At 36.4% G+C, this 21,435-nt stretch overlaps 2 protein-coding genes across 4 annotated transcripts in view; one reads left to right on the forward strand and one right to left on the reverse strand.

Moving 5' to 3' along the window:
• PTGER4 (prostaglandin E receptor 4) overlaps positions 1-21,435 on the forward strand; it is a 64,248-nt gene that overhangs the window by 17,988 nt on the left and 24,825 nt on the right. Inside the window, exon 5 of one of the 3 annotated variants that reach the window (XM_069096224.1) lies at positions 16,974-17,240. The exons of the other annotated variants lie outside the window; for them this stretch is intronic. Coding sequence (XP_068952325.1) covers positions 16,974-16,995 — 22 coding nt within the window. The 3' untranslated portion in view covers positions 16,996-17,240. Of the gene's footprint in view, positions 1-16,973; positions 17,241-21,435 lie in introns of those variants that run through there. 3 annotated transcript variants of the gene reach the window in all.
• TTC33 (tetratricopeptide repeat domain 33) overlaps positions 3,671-21,435 on the reverse strand; it is a 236,696-nt gene continuing 218,931 nt past the window's right edge. The window contains exons 4-6 of the mRNA XM_069096225.1: positions 21,131-21,212; positions 17,276-17,407; positions 3,671-6,134 (exon numbers count right to left, since the gene is read on the reverse strand). Coding sequence (XP_068952326.1) covers positions 5,781-6,134; positions 17,276-17,407; positions 21,131-21,212 — 568 coding nt within the window. The 3' untranslated portion in view covers positions 3,671-5,780. The remainder of the gene's footprint in view (positions 6,135-17,275; positions 17,408-21,130; positions 21,213-21,435) is intronic.

Consider the following 21,435-nt stretch of genomic DNA (forward strand, 5'->3'; position numbering starts at 1 on the left):
TTTTTTCGAATGTTATTATCAGTAACTTACATAAAAGCAAAGAAAATCTCCTTATCTAATAGGAAGATGACACAAAGTTGGGAGAGCTAATACTGGATGCCTGTCAGAACCCAAAAAGAGAACACTGAGCCAAAACTGTTAAGATGAACTCCAATAAGGATAAATGGAAAGTCTTACACTTGAATTCAAAAAGTCCACTTTGCCAAATCAAGACTGAGTTCTAAAATAGTTTGTCTGAAAAAAATCTAAGAGGATTCATGGACTCCAGGTGCAGCTCAATGAGTCAACAGGAGAACAAGAGCCAAAAAAAAATAATAACTAATGTGATCTTTGTTGTTGTTCATTCGTTTTAGTCGTGCTTGACTCTTTATGGCCCCATTTGGGGTTTTCTTGGCAAAGATACTGGAATGATTTGCCACTTCCCTCTCCAGCTCATTGTATAGATGAGCAAACTGAGGCAAATAGGGTTAAATGACTTGCCCATGGTCACACAGTAAGTGTCTGAGGCTGGATTTGAATTCAGAGAAGTCTTCCTGCTCCAAGCCCAGCACTCCATTCACTGTCTCACTTAGCTGCCCCAATATGATCTTGAGCTTCATTAAGAAAGGTATGACCTGGGTGGCCAGGTGGCTCAGCGAGTAAGAACACCAGCTCCAGTGTCAGGATGACCTGGGGATCAAATCCGGGCTCACATACTTAGCACCATACCCAGAAATAACTGGCCGTGTAACCTTGAGCAAGTTAGGTTACTTAACCCCGATTGCTTTAAAAAAAAAAAAAAAAAAAAAAAAAAAAAGGTATGACTTCCAGGAGTCAGCCCTATTCAGACCACGAGTATTGTTCCTGATAAGCTAGAAAATTCCAGAAAAAGGAACAAGAGTGGTGAAGGGCCTCAAGTTCAAGTTATACAAGAATCAGTTGAATGTACTAGGGATGTTTAGTTAGGCGAGAATAAGAAGACTCAGAAGGGACATATTTTCAAGTACTTGAGAGACTGTTAGGAGAAAGAGGAATTGGACTTTTTCTGCTTAGCCCTAAAGAATAATCAGGAATAATAATAGGTGGAAGGTGAAGAGAGGCAACTTTGAATACCATCAGGAAAACTTCCTAACCATTAGAGCTATTAAAAAGTGAAACAAGAGGGGGTGGCTAGGTGGTGCAGTGAGTAAAGCGCCAGCCCCGGAGTCAGGAGGACCCGAGTTCGGTTCTAGCCTCAGACACTTAACACCCACACAAAAAAACTAGCCATGTAACCTTGGGCAAGTTACTTAACCCCAATTGCCGTCCAAAAGACAAAAAAAAAAAAATGTGAAACAGGTTCCCTAGTAAGGTAGTGGGTTCTCCCTTGCAGGTCTTAAATTGGAGGCTAGATAACTGACTACTTGTCAGATATATTATACTGGGTATGGTCTAGAGAAGATGGCACCCTTCCAATTCTGAAATTCTGTGATAAAATCTAAGTATGATAAAGATTAATCTAATAATAATAATAATAATAATAATAGCTTACATTTATACAGCATTATAAACCAGGCCTTGTGCTAAACAAGCCCTTTACAATTTTTATCTCATTTGAACCTCACAAACACCTTAGGAGATAAGTGCTATTATTATCTCCAGGTTACAGATGAAAAAACTGAGGGATTGTGACTTGTCCAGAGTCACATACATAGTAGGACTCAGAGGCTCGATCTGAAGTCAGGTCTTCCTCAGTCCAAGCCCAGTACTCCATCCACCGCACCACCTAGCTGTCCCTATCTAGCAATGATTTGCAGGATGGATTATAAGGGAAAGACGAAAGAGAGATGGAGTAGGAAGTTAATGGAATAGTCTAGCTGGGAGGGAATAAGGGCCTGAATTCTATGACGGTGGAATTAAAAGAAACAAAATTAGGAAGAGGTTTATGGGGAAGGGAGGAAAATAAATTCCATTTTTGACATGTACCTTAGGTGCTAGTGAGACATCCAGGTGATGCAGTTTAAAATGTAACTCTAAGGCACCCTAACACACAGTTGCAGTAAGTATTCTGTTAAGAAATTTGGAATTAATTTTTTTAAATTAACTAAAATGTCCACTTTCTTTGACACAAAGAGTCCATTGCTGGATGTATACCCTCTGGAGATCAAAAATAGAAACAAATGATCTATATTTATCAAAATGTCCACTGAAGAACTATGGATATTTTTTTGTTGTAGTAAAGAAGAGGAAACAAAGTAGATACCTACTGATTGGGAAATAGCTAGATCCCTACCAGCTCTACTGATCCAATGGGCCATAAAAAGAGAATACGAAAAATTCAGAGAAGCATGGGGATGTAGAGAGAAGTAAAAAGAATCACAAAAATAACATATCAAGGACTACAATCATGTAAATGAAATTAACAACATTGGATAGGGTTGTAGAGAAGTAAATATTTGGAAATGAATGTAACACAAAAAAAGACAATCAAAATAAGAATTATTTTTGAAGAAATACAATTCAAGAATTCAGGAGAGAAATTTGAGTTCAAGCTATATCTTTTAAGAATCATTCACTGAACCCAAGACTTGGTGACTAGACCTTAGTGGGACCTGCCAGAGTTTGTGCTTCAGCCTTTGGGAAGCCAAGGGTCATCGCCATATGGTAAGAAGCCATCAGAATAAGTCTTTAGCAAAGGCCATAGGACCCAGCTGAGATGAAATAGGATGCATTTAGGATCACAGAATTTGGAGCTTGCAAAGTGCCTTAGAAATCATCTTATCAGAGCGGCTAGGTGGCACAGTAAGAGTGCCAGCCCGGAGTCAGGAGGACCCAGGATCGGTTCCGGCCTCAGATACTTAACACCCACACAAAATAACTGGCCGTGTAACCTTGGGCAAGTTACTTAACCCCAATTGCTTTAAAAAAAAAAAAAAGAAATCATCTTATCCAACTCTTTCATCTTACAAATAAGACTATAGCCCAAAGCGAGGTAAGTGCCTTGCACAAGGCCACACAGGAAGTAAAGAGCATGGAGGCATTTTCTCATAAGTCTGTAAGCATCTGACTCCAAATACCATGGAATCTGCTGCCCCCTGGTGGGTTCCAATCATCATGGTTTGATATGTGGCATAATTAGGAAGAGCCCAGTGTTTGCTGAAAAGACTAGAGCTACAGGAAATATTAATTCCACATTGTGATCTTTTAAAAGTTACTTCAATACTTGTTAAATTTATAGTTCACCTTTTTTCTAGCAGGTCTACACCACAATATCCATGGAAACAATTGTAGCAAACTTCTCTGGGATATTTGTGGAATATAATCATTTAGCTAACCAAATATTCTATTTACTTAAAAACTGACATAGTACTACCTCTTTAAAATATTTTATCTGCTTCATACTAAAATTATGCTTAACATAATGTTCTATTATTTTTCTGTTAATGTGATTATACTGGCATTTTGGAAAGGCTATGTTAATAAACACTTTCAGTTGAAAGACCATCCAATAAATAAGCTTTCACCGTGTCTAATGCTTGCATCATTTGCAAGAATGAGAGCACTGATAATACATATGATAGATTATATCCATTATTCAGAAAATGGTGCTAGCTACTTTCTAGACATAGAAGTAAGATTTCCTTTTCATTTTGATATTCTCATGCTCATCTCTCAGATTATATGGAATTACACACACAGAAAGAAAACAGAAGCAATAGTATGAGACTTTATTTAGCCAAAGGGGAGAACAGCCTAGTTTGCATGGATAGGAAAAATGAAAAATTAAGTCTGGATTAATTTTTTAAAATATTCTAGTGGCTATACAGCAGCTCCTATACTAAGACCCAAATACCCTGACAGAGGCTGGCAGGTGTTTCACCTTCACGTAAAGGAAAGATTATAAAGCAATTTAACTGTTTACCCTCTGTCTTTACATCAGTCTTCCCAATACCAGAATAAAATAAATAGGGCTAAATATCTACAAAAGAATTTATGTTGTCTCCTAAGAAAGGAGATACATAAAGGAAACAATAAAAGTTTACTGTACTATTTTTAAAAATCTGCCACACTTTAATTTAAATAAAATTAAAAATTTGAGATTGCAGAAAACCCCACAACTTTATTTACACATGAATTTTACAATAAACAAGAAAGCATATACATCCATCACACAAACAATATATGAAATTACAAGACTGTTCACTTCTATACTTACCCAATTGATTTGTAATTATTAATTATTTAAAACAATAAGTATTTTGTTTTTAGGCTGTATTAAAACTTACCATTCTACTTGGAACCACCTCCCTGATAGATCAAATACATAGTACAATACTTTCTACAGGAGAAATAATCTGCTGATTTCTCCATCTCTGAGTAATGCACCTAAAGGTCTTGTCAAAAAGTCATCAAATGACCTGCCTCCACACAAAACCCACATAATGAAAGAGATTCCTGTCAGAGGTAATTGATTTTAACACCAAAAAATATCTTTCTGAGATTCAGGAAGAAGATAAAACTTTTACGTAACAGTATATACACTGGTGGATTATAAAATCAACTTGCAAAGATGTTTATTTTTGTATGCATTTGATAATTTTCATTCAAAGATACCTTCAGTATTTCCTGATGATTAGATAAAGAATGACCTTTTAGATTCTAAGTTATAGACATGACACTGAGTTAGTAACTTAAGAACTAATAACTTCATCCTCATTTTTGAGGGACAGTATTTACCTATTTCTTAATGGTAAGCCATGTTTTTATCCAATTAAGATAGCTCCTATCAAGTTCCACAGGTTGAAAATAAAAATCTACCATATTAAATATCACATATTAAAATAACCATAAAGGTAACTTAAGTTTTAAAATTCAGGAAAAATGCAGTATTTAAACTGGAAAAGGGTATGCATATTGCTGTGCTCTAACTGTAAAAAAAAATTTACAATAAATTTAAAAGTCCACATTTTTAAAACTATTCATTTGTGGCAGGGATTACTTACTCCTTTTTTTCTTACAACAAAAACATTTTAATGTCAGAATAATGCTTTTTATTATCAATTTGACATATCTGATAAATGCTGAAGGGAGAGGAAACAACATTATAGATCAATAATTTTTTTTCTTTTCTAATATGGTTTTACAATTTATAAAAATCTAATCTGGGTTCACAAAACCAAAAGTATAGATCTGAGGTAAGAGAAGTATCAAAAATTGCTTAGAACATATAGATACACATACGTTTTTTGCTGAAATTTCCAAGATTCTACATGACATTCCTATATTTCATATTCCTGATGATACTTTGACTATTAACTCTCCTTTTTCATTACAATGCCTAAATATTTTTAGGTTCTTCTTGGGTTCAATCTTCTTTTCACCTAAATAACAATATACTTTGAAGAGGGAAGGAAGGCCTGCCACTTTTTCCAATTTCAAAAAATAAATATCAGTTTGAATAGCCAATTCACAACAATGATCTTCACATCAATCCACAAATGACAAAAGGGACCTGCTGTATTTTTAACAAGCTTTTGCTTTTCAAGTTATTGGAACATCAATAAAATAAGTGCTTTAATATGCAAAAACTAAACAAAATATGTTAATCACTCAACATTTTACTCACATTTCTTGAGGTTGCAATTCTAAGTCACAAGTCATCAAAATGCTGACTAGACATTATGCAATGATTCTACCATTAAGCTTTCAAATTTCTCATCTCAAAATTATTGGTTTCACCCTGTTTCTTAGGGATAGATTTCTCTGCTGTTAAAACTTTTAAGTGATGCTCAACAAGCTCGATTCAAGTTACATGCATTGTTTTATCGAGCTTTGATAAAAACAGAACCATCTGGAACTGTGGCCCCTTCTTCCTTCTCAGTTATGGTTTCTACCGTCCCAGAGGCCGACACAATCACCATTGTTTTACTTGCTGAAACCATCTTCTGTTTCTCTGCAATAGCTGCACAAACAGCAACAATCTCATCACTTTCAAAGTCATAGTCTGGAATCGATTTTGGTGAAAAATGTATTTCTTCAGCCGGCATTTCAGTTCTTTTAACCCTCTGCGCTTCCTTCTGCTGCTTCTGCAATGTTCTTGCCCAGGAAAGGTCTTCTTTCCATATTTCAGGATTCATTGGATAGATGTGCAAGGCCACCTGGAAACTTCTAATTGCCTACAAAAAAGGAGGTTAGAGGTGTTCAAGGCAATCAGTTTAATACTAACCATATTTTTTCCATATTTTCTATTTGTGTTTTACATTATGAGTTCATTGGGAACAATTTATTGCCTAATGTAAAAAATATTATTTATTGACAATGACACTTCCCAGGGTGCAAGCCAGTGACTGGCTGGGGCTTTGGTAATTGTCACCGATGCTTCCCATCAAAGTCTTGTTAGCTGAAATATATCAAAAAGGCATTGATGAATGAGATGAGAGGAACAGAAGAGCAGGGGGTGAGAACAGCAGCTGTTCTGATTCTATTAAAGCACACTCTCCTCACACTCATTTCTCCACTCCCTACCACCAGCAAGCTCTAAGAAGGAAATAAACAGTGCAATGGCTATAATCACGTTGTCCTTTTGTAAGAGCCTGCCCTCTCACACCTGTAGAGGGCATCTGGGCAGAAAGTGCCTGAACCTCTTCTGCCAAGTAGTCCCTTACCTGAGGAACCTGAAACTAAGCAAGATCTTCAAGAACATACTAATAATTATACTGATCAAATTTGTAAAATATGATACATGATGAATTTTTAACAGAAAATCTACAATTTATTTTACAAACATTTTTCCTACAGAATATAAACATTGATGGCTTTAACACTGAAAATTCTTGGTATATCCACATTTTATCAGTACAGAATAAGAGACTGTAATGAATTGAGAAAAATGTAAAGAAATTTAGATGGCAGAGAGGCTTTTCAAAGAATACTGCTAAAGAATGAAGGGAAACAACAAAAAATGTTTGTTCTGAAGATTCAGCAGAAGCCATTCTAAGTCAATCTAAGAAAATTATAAAAGGAATACATTGGTAGGCAATTTTAAAAAATTAAAAACAATACACAACAAAAACATGCCCTGAAGCTGTGATTTCCCTCCCTTTCTCCTTCCTTTTTGCTAATGTATTTAAGCATTTTCATAAAAATTCACTGTAGCCAAAAATTTCTTTTAAAAAATATTGTCTGTGGGGGTGGCTAGGTGGCACCGGCCCTGGAGTCAGGAGGACCTGAGTTCAAATCTAGATACTTAACATAAATACTAGCCATGTGTCCTTGGGCAAGTCACTCAACCCCAATTGCCCTCAAAAAGCAAAATATATATACTGTCTGCACTGGAGGTGGGAGAAGGTCTAAAGAGTTTATCAGTTTTTTGAGAGGCAAGTTCTCAGTTCAAAGTTATCTTGATAAATGCAAGTATCTTCTATAAGAAAACTGAATATGATTTTGAATAAATGTTACACAAATCACTGTAAGCACAGATTAAGTGTATTTACCTCGCGAATAACCTGGCTTTGCTCAAAACAAGATTTGTGCTACCAAAACTTCTGACTGTTGAATATGCTGCAATGTATTGTGATATGCTGTACATATTAGAAAAACTATTTCCAACTCTAGTATCACTCATCTGAGTAGAGAAAAAACAGTATTTCTTACCAAACAGTAGCATTTTGGACCTCTCTCAACTCTCTAAGAAATAACAAAGATTGTAATTAAACGATTAAAAAGAAAGCCAATTATGAATTGGAGTGGATTAGTATTTTTTAGATGTAATTAGTACATGGAATTTGATAGAAAAAACACTGGCACATTTTCAGGAAAAATTATTGTGGTTTAAGAAAAAGATGTCTAAAGAGAACAAAAATGATCCCCTTTTCAAATAGCAAATTTGTATAGCAGGCAGGAATTTTTTTCCCTATAAAACTATATTTATATCTGAACTTTTGTTCTTCAACAACTATTCAGAAAATGCCACTGTAATTTTTTTTAATGTGCTTACCTGGGACCTAGAAAGAATTTTCAGGAGGCTACTTATTTACTCAATTTATGGTTTATTTTTTTAATGCTAAAAAAAATTATTTTTGGAAAAATTATGTGATAAAATTTCAGTTGTGAACTCACTACAATAAGGTTTAACTACATACAACTGTGTGACCTTAGGCTAACTCATTTAACCTGTTTGTATCTGTTTCTTCAACTGTAAAACGGGGATAATAACAACACCTACCTCCCAGAGTTGCTGTGAGGATCAAATGAGACAATATTTGTAAAGGCACAATGCTTTGCACATAGTTGGTGCTATATAAATGTTAGCTATTATTCTTATAGCAACTGATTTTTTCCTTAGTGTTTGAAGCTGCTTATTTATAATACTACTGAAGATACATCACTGGCTAGACATGTTTTGCTACATTTAAAATTTCATTAATAAACTAGTTTTTAAAAATTTTAGAAGCATTGATGTTAGGGTACAACAGAGAAAATCCTTGAGGGGTTCTACAATCCAACATAAATGCCAGTTTTGTCAGGCTTCATGCATTTTTTGGTCCCTACTCAGAAGTGACATGGTGCTCTGGATCTAATTATGTTACAAGTCAAGGTGTGATAGCTATTTTGAGGGAATATGTTTCAATCAAAATATATTAACTTCCCTCTCTGAGTCCAAAGACCAGAAGGTCTCTGTGAAATAAAATCTTCTCTAAATTTCCCCCACCAAGTATTTGTTGACCCAGACACACAAATAAATCTACAGGTTCAATCCCTTTCCATTCAAGGTTTGGAGAGAAAAATCAAACAACCAAAACAAGCATTTCTTAAGCACCTACTATGTACCAAGAAACTAAGGTTAAGTTCAGGGGACAAAATGATCATCATCCTTTGTTACCTGGGGTCCTGGAGGGTGGAAGCCCTATTAATCAGTATTTCCTCCATCACAGATGAAGCAAACACCAAATTCCATTCCCTATAATTGAAAGTTATTGTTTGCCAAGAAGAAACTCTCCTTCTTCTGCCACCACTCCCTGACCTCTCAGCTTCCACCTCTGCTACGTCTCACCTCAATCTTTAGTCTCTTTCACAATCCATTCTTGTTGAATCATCAGCAATTTTCCCTTTACCCTAGATCTCATCTCAGGCCCTCATCTTGCACTCATAGAACCTGATCTGCTTTAGAAGACACTTTGGCCCTGGCTACCTTCTCCAACACTGGGTGCTCTTTTCTCACACTCCCAACACAACACTGGTCTGAGAAGAAAAACAGATATGCTCCTTAACTGCCACTTCTAATCCTTTCTTCTGCTACCATCACTCAACAAAACTTTCTTCCTTTGAAGTGCATTCCATTCAGCAAAAACATCTGATCTAAATCCTTCTTGGAAGTCATCGACCAGCTTCCAGGGAATTCTGTAACTTTTTTCAAGTTAGTAAATAACTTGTTTCATTTTTTTGTATTTGTATTCTTAGAACCTAGAAGAGTACCTCGTGCACAGTAGGTGTTCAATAAATGCTTGTTGACTAATAGCTCATAATCTTTCTCTCAAACTCAACCCTTGCCCTTATCTAAATATTTCAAAATACTCGCTAATGTTCCCTCAAACTCCTTGGATACAGTTCAAGATCATCCTCAACTCTTATGATCTGTATCTTCATTTGACACACAGAGATCTATCTATCTATCTTAAATCTTAACTCGCAACTACAACTGTGCTACCTCCATGATCTTGGACTCTGACATTCTGTTTCCTGATCCTAACCCCCAATTTTTCCACCTCTCTTTCTATCTCAGTCCAACTAAACCTGATCTGTGTACTTCACTATGACTTCACATTTATCTAATCCTGTACTCTCAGTGGTATCTCCCCTAACCCGACCTTACCTTCCTTTCTTCACTGCCCTGAACAATCCGACTATATGTTATTTTCTCTTCTTGAATCCTTTGTCCTTGTCCCATAACTTAATCATGCCTGGCCTAACCCCAACTTCCTCTCTCTACCTTCTCTTCTACTCATCTACTGATAAACAGCCAGTCACACAACTGTGCTGGCAACATGAACTTTTTTCAAGTTAGTAAGTAACTTGTTTCATTTTTTGAGTGAGCCCTCACTCTGCACAAGCCTTTTAGTATTCCTCGACTAACCTCTATCACACTCCCCACAGTGGCTGTTTCAAACCTTTTCTCCTCAAACCCCCCTGTACTGCCCTTTCACATTTCTCTCTCAGATGACATTGCCTCCTTGATTTCTGTGGAAAAGCAGATCATCCAAAATGAACCTTTTCATGAACTGATGCAAAGTGAAATGAGTAGAACCAGGAGTACACTGTATACAACAGCAATACTGTATGATAATGGGCTGTGAATGACTTAGTTATTCTCAGCAATACAATGATTCAAGACAATTCCAAAGGTCACATAAATGAAAATGCTATCCATTTCTAGAGAAAGAACTGATGGAGTCTGAATGAAGACAAGCATACTTTTTTTACTTTCTGTATTATTCTTGGGGTTGGTGGGGTTTTTTTTGGTCTGCATTTTCCTTTGCAACATGGCTAATATGGAAATATTTTGCATGACTGCACATGTATAATCCATATTAAATTGCTTGCTTCTCAGTGAGGGGATGGGAGGGAGGGAAAGAATTTGGAACTGAAAAGAAAAACCCCAAAAGTTAAAAATTGTTTGTTTACATGTAATTGAGAAAAAACAAAATTAAATGGAAGTTAAAAAACTAGCCCCTTAATTTTTCCTACTCCAGTCCTTAAAATCTGTCTTCATCATTTCCCATATTCTACCTTTTTTTGTCTAGTCTCTGAAGGAATAGCACTTCTTGTCAAGATCAACTCCTCTTCTGGGACCCTTGATCACAGACACACACACACACAGACACACAGACACACACACACACACAGACACACACACACACACACACCCTTCAACAGAGCTTTCTCCTTTGACAATTACCCTTTCATCTCATCTTTAATTTTTCTTTATACATAATTTTTCCTTCTCCACAAACTACAAACATTGCTAACACTTCCACTCCTTAAAAAAAAAACCTAAAAACTTTTATTTGACCCTGTTATCCCTCAAACTATCAATTCACAAAAACCTAGAAAAATCTACCTACACTTGTTTGCCTCTACTTCCTTTTCCTACCACCCCTTTTCAACTCCCTGCAATCTAGTTTCTGACCTTAACATTCAACTAAAACTACTCTTACAAGGGTTATCAACAATTTCTTAGCTTTTTTTCAGTCCTTATCTTACATGGTGAGATGTGTGTCAGTTGTGTCGGTGTGGTTTTTTTTAAGCTACTGTTGACAACTTCCTTTTTTTCTGGATACTTCATCCTCCTTTTGATTTCATGACACTGGTCTCTTTTGGTCCTTATTTCTTACTATTTCCTCTTAGGATTATATGTTAGATCATCATTCATGTCACTGCTACCTAAGTGTGGACATCCCCACTCCTCACCTCCAAGGTTCTATCCTTGTCATCTCTTATTCTCAATCTAAATCTTTTCCCTTATTAATCTCATCCACTCCTCTGGATTCAATTATCTGCTCTACACAGATGACTGCCAAAGCTAGGAATCCAACCCTAATTGATGGCCTGAACTCCAGTCCTGCATATCTAACTATCAGCTGGAACCCTCTATCTAGCTGTCCAAATGGCCTCTCAAATTCTCAAATGGATCTGCTATCTCATCAATGTGAACGTTCCCTCCAATGATACTTATCCCAACACATCCTCCCCTGCCATCTGTGTGACTCTTGCCCATCTCTTCCCAGATGTTCACCAGAGGATCCATCCAGCAGGCTGGATATTTTTTGATACTGTCTAGCATGCACCTTTGGGGGTTTTTTCTGTTGAATAACTTTTTTCACTCACTTCTTTGGACATCATCAGTATTATCAATGAGCAAACAGACTTATTTCCTGACTGCCTCTAACTCTCATCACATGATGAGATCATCTTTTTCATTCAAACATTTCTTTGATGGCATTCTTTACACTGCTTCTCCTTTTTAATTCCCCACTTAAATATTTACTTCAGCTTGCTCACAGTTCCCATATGCCTGTCCACTGTCCTTTGAGTTATCTTCAATTTCAGTTCTTTACAGAGATTATACTGCTCCATGAAAACACCAGAAAAATATTGGTATTAAACAAATATCTATTCAGGGTCATTTTTTTAAATTATGAGATTTCCCAAGGGCAATTCAGTCTGCTCTCTTCCCCTGTTCAATTCTCAGCCCAGTTCATAGTCCATTTACAATCAAAAGATCTGTGAACTTTTAAAAATATATTTTGATAACTGTATTTCATTATAATTGGTTTTCTTCATAATCTTATGATTTTTATTTTATGCACTTAAAGATATTATTCTGAGGTCTTGTAGATTTGACCTGATGTCAAAGGTGTCCATGACACACAAAAAAAGGTAAAAAGACTGATATGAAGTATCTGTCTATATGGATAAGCTCTCTATATTGCCCATTTGGCTGTATATCATAGTCTAGACTAGTGGTGGGGAACCTGAGGTGTCAAGGCCACATGTGGCCCTCTAGACTGTCCAGCCCTTTGACTGAATCCAAACTCCACAGAATAAATCCCCTTAATAAAAGGATTTGTTCTGTAAAACTTGGACTCAGTCAAAAGGCCGTATGTACCAAAGGACCTAGAAGGCCACATATGACCTGGAGGTCACAGGTGCTTCACCCCTGTCTAGACCAAAGGTTAGCAAACTATGGTCCACAGGTCAAATACAGATCACAGACTGTTTTGGTATGGCCTGGGGGCTAAGAAGTGATTTTTTTTTATATTTGTAAATAAAGTTTTATTGTATTTTGAAATACAAAAACCACTCCTAGTTCCAGGAGTATATCCAGGATATATATATATATATACACACACATATATATATATATATATATATATATATATATATATATATATATATATACACACACACACATATATATATATATAGGATATATGTATATCCTATATCCAGGAGTATAAAAACAGGCAGTGGGCAAAATCTGGCTGGTAGGCCATTAGGGCAGAGTTTGGCAACTCTTGGTCTAGGCTATTAAAAGTCTTCTTTGTTGATTGAATTTCTTTGGGTTTGGATCTGTAGGTCTTTTCTATGTGGATAGTTAGGTGAATTCTTTGGAATGGCTACTGATTTCATTTAGGAGGTTCTGCAATCTTCTAAATGTTCCAGGCCTTGATCCTATCACGAAATGTTACCCACAAACAGGTGCATCTGGAGGATCTCACCACCTCAGGTACTTCCTCCTCAACTTGCTCTCTGTCCTCTATCTGTTTCATGTCAGCAGTGAGTACATTTGGAAAGGATATGCCTCCTTGTTCCAGCCTCACTTGATATTGGAGGCAGCTAGTTAGCATAGCAGATACAGTGCCAGGGCCGTAGTGAGGAAGACCTGAGTTCAAATCCAAGCTCAGACATTTACTAGTTGTGTGATAAAATGAGACAATAATTAGAAAACACTTAGCATAGTGTCTGGCCCATAGTAAACTGCTATATAAAATATTTATTGTTGTTGTTGTTATTACTGCAATTATTAACGATCACAGGATTGGACAAGGTGATCTCTGTCATTAAGACTATTCAGGTTCCCCTGGGGGTGGCTAGGTGACACAGTGAATAGAGCACCAGCCCTGGAGTCAGGAGGACCTGAGTTCAAATCTGACCTGAGATACTTAACACTAGTTGTACGACCTTGGGCAAGTCACTTAACCCCAATTGCCCTGCCTTCCCCCCTTCAAAAAAAAACAAGAAGCAAAAAAGAAAAGACTTTTTGACATGTTTAATGTGAAGGTATTTGTGGATTCTATGTTTGACTGCATGCCACCATAGGGGGCTGGGGGAGAGATAGGGAGAAAATTTGAAACTGAAGGGATTATGTAACTGAATGATGTAAGCTAAAAGTAAATAAACAAATTAAACAAATAAAAATTTTTTTAAAAGACTATTCAGGTTACCTTGAATAATTTTAACATGCATGGGAGACATCTTGTTGAAACTAAGCCTTTAAGGTGACATTTTGCTTAACCTAACTAAATATTCTTTTATAATCAATAAACAATAAGCACAGTGAACTCCTATATTATCCATTTCTTAGTCAACTGTAATGACAGCAAAGATATGGTCTAGATGGCTCACTTGTAAAAACCTTCTTGTTACCTCCTTGTTACCTGTTACCACAGCATGTGCATCAACAACTCTCATACAATTTTATACAGATAGGAAGTAAGAATATGAGTTAGTATTTACTTATGTTTTCTTGGTCAGCTTTTTTTTTTTTTTTTGGTAATAATAAGATCCCAGATTTCTCCCATGCCTTTGATACCCTACCCTCTTTCATGTATCTCAAGAATCAGTCTTTTAATTCCCTCAAAATGTGTTGCCTCCAGTACAGACATGCTCTATGTATACATGATCATCCGTGCTCCTTTTCCGACTTTTTTTCCAGTGCTACTTACAATTTCTCTACAAGAATATCCAGGACTATAGTGTGACAACCCTAAAGTGGTGGCTCCACTGTCCTTCCCTGCGAGAAACACTTTGCAGATTCTTTCTCTCACTGGTCTGTTTGTGGTCCTCCTCTTCCAGTTTCATTCTGAAATGCTTTCAAGATGACTGGGTCCTCTCTCCTAGCTCTCCTTAAAATGGTTTTCCCATCCTCTTCTTCTCACAATTTCAGTAGGCAATTATTCCTCATCATTTTTTACCATCCTTCACTGTGAGATTTTACAACCAAGCTTACATTTTAAAATAGTATTTGCTCTTAACTACCTGTAATGGTAATGAGAATTTGAAGATCTTCCCTGCCCCTTAATAGCCTGAATGTACTCATGGAGCCTGTGGTGGGAGGAGTTTGCTGAACAGGTGGAGCAGAAAAGGTGGAGCAGAGCTGAGAGGAAGCTGGGAGTCAGAGCAGTTAGTGGGGAGGAGAGGACACAGACAAGGAGATAGCTATGCTTGAGTGTCTGTGAGAAGGCTTTGGGATGATTTTGCTTCCTGCACTGATAAAGTATATTAACTTCTTTGTTGCTATGATGGATTCAGTTTTCTGGATTCGGCTTTCTGGTGTCTGAATAAATGTTTTGCTTCTGTTTTCTATATGGAGAGTCTGTTATATTTGCAATTCAGAACTATGCTGAACATAGTCGCCATCGGTGCTATGAATATTGCCTCAACCGAATGCTGACTAGAGCAGGTTTTCAGCTTTTTGGGGGTTCTCTTTCCTGTAGCAACTGATTAACATCAGTTACACTTCTACCACTGGTGTATGCTTCTACCCTTTCTTTATCTATTCCTCATTTTTCAGTGATGTTAATCTGTTCAAATAGTTCAGATTGGAATTTTTAAAATTTTATACTTCACCTTTTCATCATATTCTTCATATTTTATCATATTCTTTTATTTTTTTATACATTTTAATATTTGTTCTTACAAGTTAGGAGTCTGTATGCAGACAGTTGATTCAGGAATCAATCCCACATCAATAATATGTCATTATGATATAATTAATTTCATTTTGTGTGTTGTTATTTGATGCTTGCTATGTCTAGGGTCTAAAGATTTCTTTTTTCAAATGGCATTTATGATATATAGGCATAAGACTTCTGTATATTTTTCAAGTTTTTGGCCTTTCTTGTTCCTTTTCCCTGAACTATTATCTCCCAACATATTTTTCGGCCTACTCACACCTTTGATTTAAGTTAATGAATAACAAGGGTGGCTAGGTGGAGCAGTGAATAGAGTACTGGCCCTGGAGTCAGGAGGACCCGAGTTCAAATTCGGCCTCAGACACTTAACACAAAAAACTAGCCATGTGACCTTGGACAAGTCACCTTACCCCAATTACCCTAACTTCCCCCACAAAAAGCAAAAAAAAAAAAGTTAATGACTATCAAACTAAATGTTGATTTGATTTGGAGAATCTTATCAAATTCTTCAGAACTCCCTCGAAATTTTCATCCCTTTACAAGAGATATGGATTCATAAATACAATTATTTTCAGTTTTGTTGTTGTTGTTGCTAATACCTGAGTACTACAATACATAAAGTCCAAATGTCCATTAAGTAATGGATAAATGGATAAATGACAATATTAATTCCTCCAAATATAATTGAAGTATGGAAAAACTTTTATGAATGGGTGAAATAAACAAATAAATAAATAGGTGAAATAAACAAAATACACAATAACTATAACAATATAAATAGAACCACAAAACAATCAAAAATGAATGCTGCAAAACTACAAAGAACAAGCAGTCTTTGTAAGACAGAGAAGCCATCTCCCTATACTCTACTCCTTTGCAGAGGTGGTAGGTCCACAAGTATGGAACACTGAATATATTTTCAGGTTTTTTTTCTGATGTATTGATCAGTTTTGCTGATTTTTTTTCTTCTCCCTCTTATTTTACTTCAAAAAATTATCATGGGGTGGCTAGGTAGCAGGCCCTGGAGTCAGGAGGATCTGAGTTCAAATCCAGCCTCAAACACTTAACACTTAGTAGCTGTGTGACCTTGGGCAAGTCACTTAACCCCAATTGCCCAGCCTTCCCCCCTCCAAAAAAGCAAAAAAAAATTATCATACTAGGAGAAATTTTAGCAATGTAAACGACGATGTTAATTGTTATTCTGATAGCAATGTCAAAACAATATAGGAAAAAATATCACTAAAAATGTTAGTTTTGTTTTGTAAAAACTCCTCCTCCAATTCCTTTATTTGCCTCTCCAGGAAGGCATGTGAGCCATACTTGCACTTAAATACATACTCTTTTGTTCACAGAGAGAATGCCAATACTATCATGACCCAGTTCCTTCCCAGTAGTAGGTCAAATTCCTTTGGTCAGTCAACAAAATTAGGAAATATAGAGTTCCAACAGCAAAAGTTGCTTTTTCACCACTCCATGACTGTTACTCTAGAAGTAGATGGAGGATGTACTTGTTCTATTTGTTTTTTTTCCCTCATTACGCAGGCCAGAGATTCTAAGTGGCTAGCTTACCAGCAATAAAAGGCTCCATACTTATTAGATTGGTCCTCAGAGAACACACAGTGTCTGCTTCCAGGACTGTACCTGGTGCCTTTTCAGCATGGGAGAATCTACCACGGCTACCATTCTACTGGCATAGTTCTTGAGAAGAACCTATCCAGATTCTATGATCCTATGAGCAATTCATATGCGTTATATAAATTAATGGACTTTTATATTCAAGCTTATCCAAACAAATCTAACTTCAATAAATGTAAATCTTCAGGATTAGGATAATGTTTCCTTACCAAGACAATCTCCCCCAGACCAAGCTGAGCCCGTCCCAGAGTTTGCCAAGCTTCCCATGAATGGGGATTTCTCTGAACAGCCATTTCTGCTGCATGAACTGCAGGGAACATTTCATGAAGAGACATCAGAACCTACATCAAAAAAAAAGAAAGGAAAAGAAGACAAAGGAACCAACCTATCAGTTAGTGTCATAAAACACCTTTTTGACTTTTCTTTCTGAATAAAATTTCTTGTCACACTTAAATGCTCTCAATTTAACTTTTGTTCCCCTCCTCTCTCATTTATATCTTGAGTTAGGAGACCCCCCCACCCCAAGTAACAAGAAATCTCTTATTTAAACATTCAAATATATCACCTTTCTTCTTCTAATTACAAATTCTTATAGCCATAAAAAAAAACTTGTGGTTTCCATGACATTTCCAAGGCAGGGCTAAGTTACTAAGCTAAAACACTTCTTTCTAGTCACAGCCCAATGCTGGGATTTCTGCTCTTATGGAGAGAGGAGACAGAAGAGAAAAGAAAAGTTTTTCCCACCATGCCAGTCAGATCAAGAAGTTCTACATGCCAACATGGGATCAAGAGATCTGGCAGGACCCATTATTAGAGTCCATAGACCCAAGTTCTCCTTAGGTGTTAGGGAGCCCTACTAATTCAAGATCACTGGCAGATTCTAGAGCTTATTTTACACAGGTGACCACAAATCACAGTTTAATGTACACAGAAGATTTAAAGCATAACCTGAATTATAAAGAAGGTTCCCTATAGTGCATGGACAATTTTTATTTCTGTTTTCCCTGGTTACCCAAAAAAGCTTATGAAAGACTTGGCCAATTTCAGATCTTATACATTGCATACTTGTGTGTTAAGGTTTCACTTTAGTGATGTTTAACAGCTATTCACCTTAAAAAAGTTTCCTATTTTTGCTGTTTTATTTGAGGGTTTCAAATCTTTTAGTAAAACAAACCTGGTATCTAGTACCCACAACTCCTTCCATCTGATTTTCCCATACACGTATCTGAAATATTTAAGTATGAGTACGATTTTAAAACTATTCATAAATATTTCTTTTAAGTATATTTTAATATCCTGCTCAGGCCTTTTTTTTTAGAGTTAACCTGATTATGATATTATTATCTTGAAGGCAATGAAGCTATATGCCAAATATATCAAGCCAGTTCCCAAAGAAGATTCCTAGTTTAAAATTATTAAAAAATCATTGATGATTCTTACGAAGAGAAATCTAGCTGCCTCACAGACAATCATCACTAATTATTATAGTAGTTGATTTAAATGAAAATTTAAATAAATTCCTACTTTTATCCAGAAGTAGCAGTGTGGCAGAGTAAACATACAGTCAGGAACCCATGGGTTCAAGTCTCACTTGTCATACACACTAGCTGCCAAGCCCTTGGCAAATCCCATTACTTCTCTGTGCCTTTTAGGTCACTAACTCTCAAAGACCAGAAGTTAAAAAGTAGGTGTTACTATGTCCAGAATAACACCAAAAATAATCCATGAGTAAATAAAATGTGCTTTTATTCTTTTCCAAATAAAATTGTCTTTAAATGATAAAATAAGGGTAAAAGTGCTATTATAATTCACCTTGGCCCATCAGACAAATGCTGTGTGGGTTCATCACCATCATCATCTATATAGCACTTCAAGGTTTACAAAGCAATGTAATATATTATCCTATCTGATTCTCACAACAACCCTGTGAGGTAGGTGCTATTATCATCCCACTTTACAGATGAGGAAACTGAGGCTTAAGAAGGTTACAAGAGAGCTAATAAGTATCTGACACAGGATATGAATTCAGGTCTTCTCTGACTCCATGTTCAGCATTCTCACCCACTGAACTACCTACCTGACTCATGATAAAAATGTTTATCACATACATTTAATAGCAATACTCCAAATACCCAATGGATCTATAATCTCGCTGATATGGGCATTCTTTCTAACAATACATATCATAATACATCTAGTTCTGCCCATCCTGTGAAATTCTTGTTTATACCTATTTAAAAAACAAACAAAATTGTTTTTGAACAAAAAAAGGAAGATATGAAATACCATGAGTTTACCTTAGCCTATCAAATAAAGACTGTAGCTACATAATGAATTCCAGAAGGTGGCATCACATAAATTTCAACAATATTATATTTATTATAAAACAAAGGGTACATGCATTTTTAGTATGATTAATAATGTGCTAATATGATCACATGATTTTAAAATGCATTCAATGAGCTATCCAAAAAAAGTAGGAAAGATGTAACACACATAATACACACAGACCACAGATGGCTATTTAAAAGTCTCATATAAATAACTCTCACTGTCATCAAGGAAGTCCCAACCAATACTTCAGAGCATCTTTGAGAATCCAGAAAAAACAAATCTTAATAATCCAGAATTTTTGATTAACAAGTTTTCTATACAAGCAACTTTTAGGAATTGGAAGGCAAGAGTCTGAAGCACAAAGCAAAAACTCAACAAATATTTGCCAAATGAATAGATAAAATACTGCAGCTGTTTCTCCTTCCCTTGGTTTAGTCACCAGCAAAGTCTAGGCCTTCTACCCAAAAACCTATCTTCCCACAACCTACCTCCTGTGAATTCTAGGGTCAGTGAGTGACCTTAGAGAAGTATTTCACAGACTGGTGGTATAAGTCAGTCCAAGAAATAATGTCATCCAGCATGCAGTGGGACATACTACCATGCTATCATGCTATGATAGAGCATGCTTTTAACTGTTTCACAACAGTTAGGGAGGCACTGAGCAGAACAAGGAATTCAGGCAGTTTTCTAGTTACTAAGTCAGGTCTTCTAAGGCTTCCTTTAATTCCTTCATTCAGTTGTTGTCACTGTTGTTTTTTCTTTGTTCTCAAAGAGGACCTTCTCATAATGTCTTGGCTTCCACATGAATTGGATTTGAGTGGCAGAGCTGCAAAATCATCAGCCTCAAATGACGTCTAATAAGGCTGATGTTACAGTAACTGCAATACCTACTGCATGACTTCAAGTAACTTAGTTCCCTGAAATAAGTTCTTTATTTCTAGAGGCAGAAAGGACAAAGTTTTCTCAATAATTATCCCTTTTGGAGGAGACAGGAGCAGAGAGATGAAGGGAAGAAGAAAAAAATCTAGTGAGTCTGCCTAGGCTCGTTCACACTTCACTTGAGAGTGTTAACTTGTCTTACTCCTCTGGAAAGAACATAACTGGGAGTCAGGTTCTATTTAGCATTATCTATGAAACCAATTAGCTGTATAACTACAGATAAAGAATTTATTCTCCTTGTGTCTCAATTTCCTCATTTGTCAAAGGACATATCCCAAATATCTATTTCATAGGGTTGTTGTGCGGAAGATCAAATGAAAAGAGAATAGAGGGGGCAGCTAGGTGGCACAGTGAATAGAGCACCGGCCCTGGAATTAGGAGGACCTGGGTTTGGATCTGGCCTCAGACACTTAACACACACACATAAAAAAAAATAGCTGTGTGACCTTGGGCAAGTCACTTAACCCCAATTGCCCTCCAAAAAGCAAAAAAAAAAAAAGAGAGAGAGAGACAAGAAAGAACCATGAAACAGTTAAAGCGCAATACATCATTAAGTTACATTAAGTGAACTTTAATTAGAGGCATATCATCCTCTTTGCCAGATGATATAGGAAACTGTCAAAGAGAGAGAGATGGCTAAAAATAGGTTCAGAGAAGGTTTACATTTTCCATCCATTTTAAATAACAATATTACACACAAAAATAATTTTTTCAAATTCAAATCCAATTTTGGGGCCTAGCCATTTTTTTTACTCGTTACTACTTTAAAATTCTAAGAGTACAAATATTACCTGTGATTTCATCTCATACAGGGTAGCATCATCTGGAGTTAACTGAAGTGCTTCATCCCATTTGTGAATTGCCTCCCAGTACCTGTAGTTATTAAAATAACATTATAATTTCACTAGGTCCCTCAAAGTCCACTGATACTATTAAATAAGTATTTATTAAGAAATATACATGGTTGGGCAGTTAGGTGGCACAGTGAGTAAAGCGCTGGCCCCAGAGTCAGGAGGACCTGGGTTCGGATCCAGCCTCAGACACTTAAAACACACACACACACACACACACACACACACACACACACACACACACA

The sequence above is a fragment of the Petaurus breviceps genome, unplaced genomic scaffold, assembly GCF_028583685.1.
Source record: "Petaurus breviceps papuanus isolate PSGF00001 unplaced genomic scaffold, PetGlider_PUasm1.0 229, whole genome shotgun sequence".
Lineage (NCBI taxonomy): Eukaryota > Metazoa > Chordata > Mammalia > Diprotodontia > Petauridae > Petaurus > Petaurus breviceps.